We start from the raw sequence: 8,718 nt of genomic DNA on the forward strand, positions 1-8,718 counted from the left end.
TAAACCTCTTCCTCCCCTCCCCTCCCCTCCCTTTCCCCATCCCCTCCCCTCCCCTCCATTTCCCCACACCCTCCCTTCCCCTCCCTTTCCCCACACCCTCCCCTCCCCTCCCTTTCCCCTCCCTGTCGCCTCGTCCCACGCTCTTGGTCTGAGCATCGATCTGTTGGATAGATATCATTGACTAGAAAGTGCTGTTGATGTTGCCCGAAACGGCAAGGCTTCGTGCACGCCTTTTACTCTGTGTGTGTGTGTGTGTGTGTGTGTGTGTGTGTGTGTGTGTGTGTGTGTGTGTGTGTGTGTGTGTGTGTGTGTGTGTGTGTGTGTGGTGTGCGTGTGCGTGTGCGTGTGCGTGTGCGTGTGCGTGTACAGAATATTTATGTATTCCTTTTTGCTTAGTTTATCTTCTTCCCTCTTTCTTTGGCCCTCTTTCTTTTTTATATAATCCTCTGTTTACCTCTCTCTTTCTCACTCGATCAACTACAGAATATTTTCCTCTCTCTCACTCGCTCACTTTCTCTCTCTCTTCCTCTCCCTCAGTTTCTCCATCTCTCTCTCTCTCTGTTTCCTTCCCTCCTTTACCTTGTGCCCATTTGTGCGATATGCTAATTCATTTACACCTTATTACCTTCTTTTTTCTCTCTTCCAGGGTCCTGTTAAATAATGACCCTCTATTAATATCTCCGGAGGAAGAGAAAGAGAGAGAAAGAAAGAAAGAGAGAGAGAGAGAAAGAGAGGGAAAGCGTGGCCAACGTTCATCTGATATATTCTATAGACAGGTAAGTCCTAATTGTCTTGTTTACCTGCGTGTTTTGACAATGTTTAGATGATTGCTTCTGGTTCGATATTTATGAGATAATGAATATATTTAATTCATAACGAACGTTTTTTTCTCTGTTAGTCTCTCTCACACACACAAACACACATACGTGCGTGCGCACGGCGCTCGTTTATATTTATTGATAGATAGCAGATAAATAAACTGACAGATGTTATGAATGTATGTATATAAATTATTGAATTGATTAATTTGATTGAAATATATTAGTAAACTGATAAAGATCATAATAGTAAAAGTAAAACTACTAACAGTGATAATGAAAATTGGGTTGGGAGTTTTCATGATCTTAGTAATGGTGATAATAGTGACAATGGCAGCACCGCCCTCAGGTGATGGCCCAGGGCGGCGATGGCAGGGTGAAGGCGAGGTCGTGAGCCGGCCAGCCCCCCCCACCCCCGCCAGCCGGCTCCTCCTCCCATCCTAAGGGCCCTCATCCTCGAGGGCGCGACTTGTCTGCCGAATCTGCGTGCTGAGGACGTCGTCAGCTTCGTCTGTAAGAGCTGATTGAGTTTCCTTTATTCTTTTTTTCACTTTGTAAAGTGCGGTTTCACGAGCACCACGGGCGAGGTTGCGAAGGCCAGAGCGCCCTTTGGTGTGAAGCGCTGCCCCCCGCCTGCTGCAGCGACGACCCCCCTTTCCCCCGCACGCGACCCCCGACGCCGCCACCATTGAGTCTCCGTCGCAGGAAACGGCGGGGTTGGGTCCCCTCGCCGAGCCCAAGAAGAAGACCAAATGGCAGGACACCCTCCGCTTCTACCTCACGGCGATCTTCACCCTCATCGCCTGCATCAGCTCCTTCGCCTTCCTGTTCCTCGTGCCCTTCGTGATCGACCCCGCCTTCTCCACCATCTTCGCCGACTTCGACCCTGAGCCCGTGGTGTGCGTCACCAAGGAGTCCGAGTTCTTCTTCGGCCTCAGCAACTGCTCGTGGTCGTCGTGCCGCGAGGGCTGCACCAGAGACATCTTCCAGTGCTCCCACATCTTCGTCAACTACAAGAAGGACACGAAGGGCGAGTTCAAGAATGTCAACTTCACCGACGTCGACCTCCTGGACGACATCAAGTGGGACATGGAGGATGCCCGTCTGTTCCCCAACGTGAAGGGCTGCGGCTACCCTCCCAGCGTCAACTGCACCACCTTCAACATGAGCTACAGCACCCCGGGCAGGACGTACCCGTGCTACTACTCGAAGGAGCAGCCCACCACGGTCCTCACGTCCCTGGACATCGAGGGCATCACCACCGACCTCATCTACGCCATCGTGATCCCGTGGGGCGCCTTCCTCGTGTCCATCCTGTACCTCCTCATCACCTACGTCGGCATGAAGAAGCCGGATTCGGACGGCGACGCCCCTCAGGAGGTCACGTCGGCCAAGGCGTCCAAGGAGGCGTCCAACTACTCCCTCAGGTCCATCGGGAAAGACCATCAACCACGGCATGAACAAACTCATGGGCGAGCCAGACGACAAAGGGTAAGTGGAACGGGCGTTGAAGCCGATTTTTTTTTTCGTTCTCTTGTTATCACACTTCCCCCCCTCCCCCCTCCCCCTCCCCCTCCAAACCAACACACGACCCCCCCCGGACCCCTCCCCCCCCTGCACTCCTCTACAGCAGGAGATGGTCATGTGTTTTATAATTTTGTTTTTGATACACTATTTTTTTCATCACTTGCGTCACTTCCTCTTCTGTGATTATAATTCAGAAACCAGATTGCTGTTTTAAAGTGAGCGACAAAAAAAAAAAAAAAAAAAAAAAAAAAAAAAAAATTCATGTTGCTTATACTGAAATATAATTCACTTAAATAATCCATGCTATTTTATTAATTAAAAAGAAATAAAATATATAAAAAAAATGTATTTATATATATTCGTATATATATATATATGTTTGTGTGTATATGTATTTATCTATTGAATCTAACCCGTTTCTTAGTCACCATGTAGTCGTCCAAGGAACCCCACCATACATACCTGTGTAGCCAACCTCTAGTCAATATCTTCTGCTTCCCCAAAGTAATGTTTGAACACTCAATTCCCCCTCCCTCTTCCCCCCACTCCCCTTCCCCCCCTCTCTCTCTCCCCCAAAGAGCATACAGGAATTCAACTCGATAACTTTGCGTTGTCATTTGTTTTGCTGGGTCATCGAAGACAAACAAAAGCGGAGACCTTGACTGAAGCCGAGACAATGAAAGGAATACGAAGAAGCGAAGGGAAAAGGAATAATCATTAAAAAAAAGTTTTATTTATATATATACAAAAAAAAAGACGTATTTACGGGAAAATGGTAAAAAAAAAGAAGAAGACCGCTTCTAATCTGCATTAACTAAACTCTCTTGCATTGCAGAACATTTGTATGACCTGCGTTCTGTGTTCTTGCGAGGGGTGTGTTAAGCACAAGGTAATTAGCTAAATGTTATAGTTATATTCATAGAAGTAAACTATCTCAGTATCTGACGTTCTCCTTTTCCTCGGTAGCGCCAATGGGGACAGAGAGGGGAACTTGTGCTTCAACTTAAGGGGACTTGGCATGTTCCTAAAACTAGTTACCGCAGCAGCAGCCGCAGCAGCAACAGTAGTGATATCTCTTCCTCAGTAATTTTGCTTTTATAGTTCTCCTGTTCTTATTTTCATATTTCCTTTTTGAGCGCAATGTTAGACAGAGTTACTTCTACTCATTTCATTTTTTTTAAGAATCTTTTTTGCTGTTGTATACTACGCAGCACACTTAAGAGGGGATACGAACCATAGAGGATTCAGAACATATATACTGTACATAACGCGAGGCTTAGAAGCTTTAAGGCAGGATGAACCAGCAAAACAAATGATCGTTGATCCCACTTGTTGCTGGAACAGATAAGTAATATCTGAACCCTATTAAAAACAAAAAAACAAATTAATCATGATCACAATATATTTTAAAAAATTTAAAGAGTACTTAACAGAGAAAAATGATTTGATATTTTGCAGTGTTAGGGATTCGGGTACATGCATTCACCACCGAAAGAAAGGCAAGAGGGAGTAAATCGCCAGAAAAAAGGGGGGGCCATAGTCAGCAGACACAAAGGCCAGGTATGGTTTGTGGATACCAGTCTCACCCCCCCTCCCCCATCCCCCTATCCGACACCACCTCACACCCACCGCTTTGAAAGTAGTTCGAAACATAAGGAAGAATCTTTTTTTTTTCTTCTTTTTTTTATAATACGCGTGCACGCCTTCCTCTCTGCATGTTACTTAGATTTCCTTCGTATCTTTTTCTCCCTCTCCCGTTCTCTCTCTCTCTCTCTCTCTATTTTAATTCTCTCTCTCTCCCTTCCCTCTATTGGCTTCTCCTTCCTTCTCTCTCTCTCTCTCTATCTATCTATCTCCCCTTCGCTTTGGTTTCCCCTTGCATCTTCGTCGTTTTTTTTTCGTTTTTTTTTTGGTAGTTTACCTGCAACGAAAGCATCCATTCCTTTCTAATGACGTGGTTGTGGTGCATGTCTACTCGGCGTAGGCAAGGGCACTCCCCCTCCCTCTTTGACACCACCAAGACACAAAGCATACCTGCCTCGTCTATGTCAAAGGCATACGTAGACCATGCTATCTAACGTGCCTAGGCCTAGCGAACGGTAATCTATAGCCTTTCTTTCTCAGAGCATTGTAACCACACGGTATCTGGGAGAACTCGGCAGAGAGGTCCCCTTGTTGCTTTTCCTTTTAAGACCATGTAAAAGAAATGTGTTTATCTACTTCTCAGATTCAGTGCTTTTTTTCTACTTCACGAAAGAAGAAAAGAGAAAAAAATAGTAATAAACTATAGTACTTGAGAAGAAGAAGAAGACCAAGATATATGTGAAAAAAAATGTTCCCCAAGTCAATATTCAGCACCATTTGCTTTTTCCGTCGTCACGGCTGTATGCACAGTGTTTCTGATTTTGCAGTGTTGAATATCTTGATTGCGCATTTCATTGCACTTGCAGCAAGCACTTGAACACCAAACAATGCCTTTTCGTTGTCACTCTCTCTTTTTTAACCATTATTTCTCCACCCTTCTGTCTCATCAAAACTTTATGTATCCTCTTTTAATTTCCAGGTCTCTCTCTCTCCTATCTTACGAAAATGATTATGACATTGACAATGACTCTAGCTATTGAAGGGACGAAGTAAGTGTTGGCATCGCAGACACTAGCCTGCTTGTGTGTGCATGAAGGGCGGAGGTCTTACGCTTCTCCCCGTGTCCAACAAAACAAGGAATGGGTGTATCGAGTATTTGATGTGGAGCATGGTTGCTGCACCCTGGCTATAGACCCTCTTCCTCCCTACATCTTATATATATATTACATTCTTAAGAATAAAATATAATAATAAAAAAAACGGACGTTCTTTCATGATAGCCTACCATCACTATTGCGGCAGAAGTTCTACGATAAGGTAGTTGAGAAAATGCCGTACAGTTCTCAGTGTCAGATGGAAGTGAAAGATATTATCATTTCCTGAACTAAAGGCAGTACTAGTGAAGGTGAGGTATTATGATAGATTCCTCCTCCAACTGACGCACAGGTCGACTGTCCCACCCTCCTCGACCCTCCCTCCCTCCCTCCCCCCACCCAACCCACTAACCCTTCCCTCCCATGCTTTAATATCCTTCCTCTGTTCACTCATTCTTCATCCCACTTCTCTCCTCTCTCTCTCTCTCCCGTGACTCCCCTTCTCCCCCTCATTTCACGGTCTTGTGGAGAGCACCCCTTCCCTATCCCCTCATTTTCTCACTGTCCACTTCCGCCCCACCCCGAAAGCCTTCAAAGGGGAAGGTGGGACCATTTCGTACGTACAGTTGACGCTTCGGGGAATGTAAACAGTAACATACAATGTATATACATATATGAACATACGGTAGCCCAGTTCTGTATTACGTGTCCTGGTGAGTAGATTTTGGGTAGCATCTAGGTCAATTGAGCTTTAAGTTATTTGTAGAAAGGATAGTAGATAAAATGTACTTTTTGTCTTACGTCACAAAATGTTCGCATCGCTTGTTAACATTCCAGGAAAATGTGGTTCTCTTCGTCTCTGTCCCTCTCTCTCTTTCCTTTGAAAAAAAAAGAAAGAAAAACTTTGCGAATTATGATGATGCAAACATTTTGGGATGCATTATGACTTGAAATTTTGAGATACTGTACGGTACATAGGTTTCTGTAGAACGAGTAATACCTTGTACGGTACATAGATTTCTGTAGATTGATTCTGATGGGCCATGTACATATATAAGGGACGGATTGGTCAAATTCTCTTTGTTATGCAAGATATGATTTCCTTTTTAATACATATATATTTTTTTTACTGTCCACGACAGTACATAGTGAGACGAATCTCTGCTTGATATTATTATCATTTTATTAATTAACAGCTTGTTTTCTTGGCCTTAATATTTCTACATAAAGAGAGATTGATGCCAGAGTCAACATCTAACTAGACCGGTGGCCTCGGATTTAGAATTTAATTCCCACTTCGGTCCTGTGGCACTTTCTTAAAATGCTTCACGATTTACCATAGTTTGTAAAATCTAGTCCATTTCATTCTTAGCATGCCGGAATATTTCAAATTCTAATGCAGATTTAATAAGACCTTTTTTTTCTGATACTGCATGACTGAGAAATTACTTCCATTAATATTTTTTAAAAAGAGAGATGTTTCCAGGTTAAAGAAAGAAAAGAGAAAAAGAAGAGAACATATTATATATATATATACACTTTTTTCCCTTACTTGTTTTAATAAGCCCTTCACTTGTCAGTACTATATCCTGTAGAGATTTGTTGTAATGGTGATTTAGTAAAGATGCACCAGTGACATTTGATGAGATGAATGTAGTGATGTTTATACAGTTTGAGGTCCTGTTGCTGTAGGTTATGTATAATGTAGGCCTGTAGGAGACTGCCTTTGAAACTGCACACGTTATTTATTAAAAAAAAAACACTGGGGGGAATGATACTAATAGCTGTGATTTATTATATACTCATTATATTGAAATATGTCATAATAACTGTGTAGAGATCAATTTTCATACCTGAGATTTTCTACTTTGTCAAAAAACGGGTTGAGAGAAGACGAAAAAAAAAAAAAAAATCTCGCGATACTCTTCCCTACTTTTTTTTTTTTGTTTGTTTGTTTGTTGTAAATTTGATGTCGATGTCGTGGGCGTTGACGTGGATGTCGTTGTGTGGTAACGGTCGTGTTATGGTTTAGCGGGCATGGAGGTGGCGGACGAGGAGGCGGCGGCGGCGGCGGCCTGAAGCAGCGCACTCTCACCTCGCCCTCCATGCTGGGGTCCAACTTACTACTCGTGCCCGCGTCGCTGCCCCAAGTCCACCCGACCCGGCGCTCGACCCTCCCGCCGCTGGAGAGGACACCGCCGCTTCCCCGGCCCGCAAGGTGATCCTCTACGCCCCCTCCCTCCCCCCCCACCCCTTCCTCCTCCTGCTACTACTCCTCTACTAATTCTCCTGCGTCTCCTACCAATCCTCCTGCGTCTCCTACTCCTCCCCCTTCCCCCTCTTCCTCTTTACCCGACGGACAGCCTGCCCGAGAGTGCCTGACTGACTGCCTGCCTGCTTGATCGGTAGCTAGCCTGCTTTGCCTGCCTTCCCCCGTCTGCCCGCCTGGTTGTCTGCCTCGAAAGGGTAAAAAAAAAAAAAAACTACAACTCTTTCCATCTGTCTTGCACTTTTATTTTTTTTATTATTATTTAATTTTTTCCCCGTTGAAGTGCACAGGCGAATTGTTCCACTTTTTTCCCCCCTTCCTCACTTTCCTTTCCTTTCACCTCTCCCTCTTTCCTTCATGTTCACCGACCTCCGCCTCACGTCCCTCGTCTCTTCCTTAAGACGCACTTTCCACTTTTTTTTTTCTTTTTTTTTTTAACGGTGTCGCATGAAATTATGATAATTCAGATAGCTTCGGATTCTCTCTTGATCACGCCGTAGATTAGAATAGATTTAGAAAAGAAAAAAAAAAGTGTGTATTTGATATCTTCTGATCCACGTTCCTGCTAGATGTCGCTTCAAACTACCCTCCCTTAACTTTGTTGTGCTCATTTTCTCGCGTCTCTCGGCAAAAAAAGGCGTGTTTATTATGACCAATTCAAGTTGTTTTAGAGTCAAGACAGTCATGCAGCCTTGAGACTCCAGCTGTGCAGAAAATGAACGCACTTCTCCCGCAGTAGAACTAGACATGGTGCATAACGACAACGGCAAATGTACGACACTTTTATCTCTCCTTGTACGACAGCGTGGACGGGATCACAGAGCAAATGACTATTTTCACTTCTCAAAAAGCTTAGTAATAAGAAATATATTTTTAAAGTATTTTTTTTTTTTATAGTAGACTGAACTGATAATCTTTTTTCTTACACTTTTTTTCCCCCTCTCTTATTCTGAAAGGTCACATTGTCTTTTTTTTTGTCTTTTTGTCTAAAATGTGATGCATATTAGTTCACATTGTGTGTTTGTTTCCCTGAATGTAATCCACAAAGTTTAGTTTCACCATTTTTCTTTTTTTCTTTTTGTATTTTAATCCCTACTCTCTTTATCAGAGTTACTATTCACTCCTGTTGTATTGTCGCGCATGCTTTCTCTATATATCTTGCATCATACTGTAATTAACGTCTTTTCTCTTCTTATATAAATTGCTCTCAGATTTAAAAAAAAAAGTCATTTGTTGGTGTGTGTATTAATGACAAGAGGTATGTATGTATATACGTTTTGTAGGATCTAGTTGTTGATTTACATGTTTTATATATTGACTGCGAAGATGATATATATTTTTTTAATCTTTTTCAGTTTTATAATGGATTTGATGCAAAAAAAAAAAAAAGTATGATTGATTGATATATATAAAAACAAACATTGTA

At 43.1% G+C, this 8,718-nt stretch overlaps 1 protein-coding gene across 1 annotated transcript in view; it reads left to right on the forward strand.

Moving 5' to 3' along the window:
• The first annotated feature begins 1,148 nt into the window (after positions 1–1,148).
• LOC119577238 (protein tipE-like) overlaps positions 1,149–8,718 on the forward strand; it is a 9,560-nt gene continuing 1,990 nt past the window's right edge. The window contains exons 1-3 of the mRNA XM_037924987.1: positions 1,149–1,208; positions 1,437–2,309; positions 7,056–7,241. Of these exons, the coding sequence (XP_037780915.1) occupies positions 1,149–1,208; positions 1,437–2,309; positions 7,056–7,241 (1,119 nt within the window). The remainder of the gene's footprint in view (positions 1,209–1,436; positions 2,310–7,055; positions 7,242–8,718) is intronic.

Source organism: Penaeus monodon, chromosome 1, assembly GCF_015228065.2.
Source record: "Penaeus monodon isolate SGIC_2016 chromosome 1, NSTDA_Pmon_1, whole genome shotgun sequence".
Classification (NCBI taxonomy): Eukaryota; Metazoa; Arthropoda; class Malacostraca; order Decapoda; family Penaeidae; genus Penaeus; species Penaeus monodon.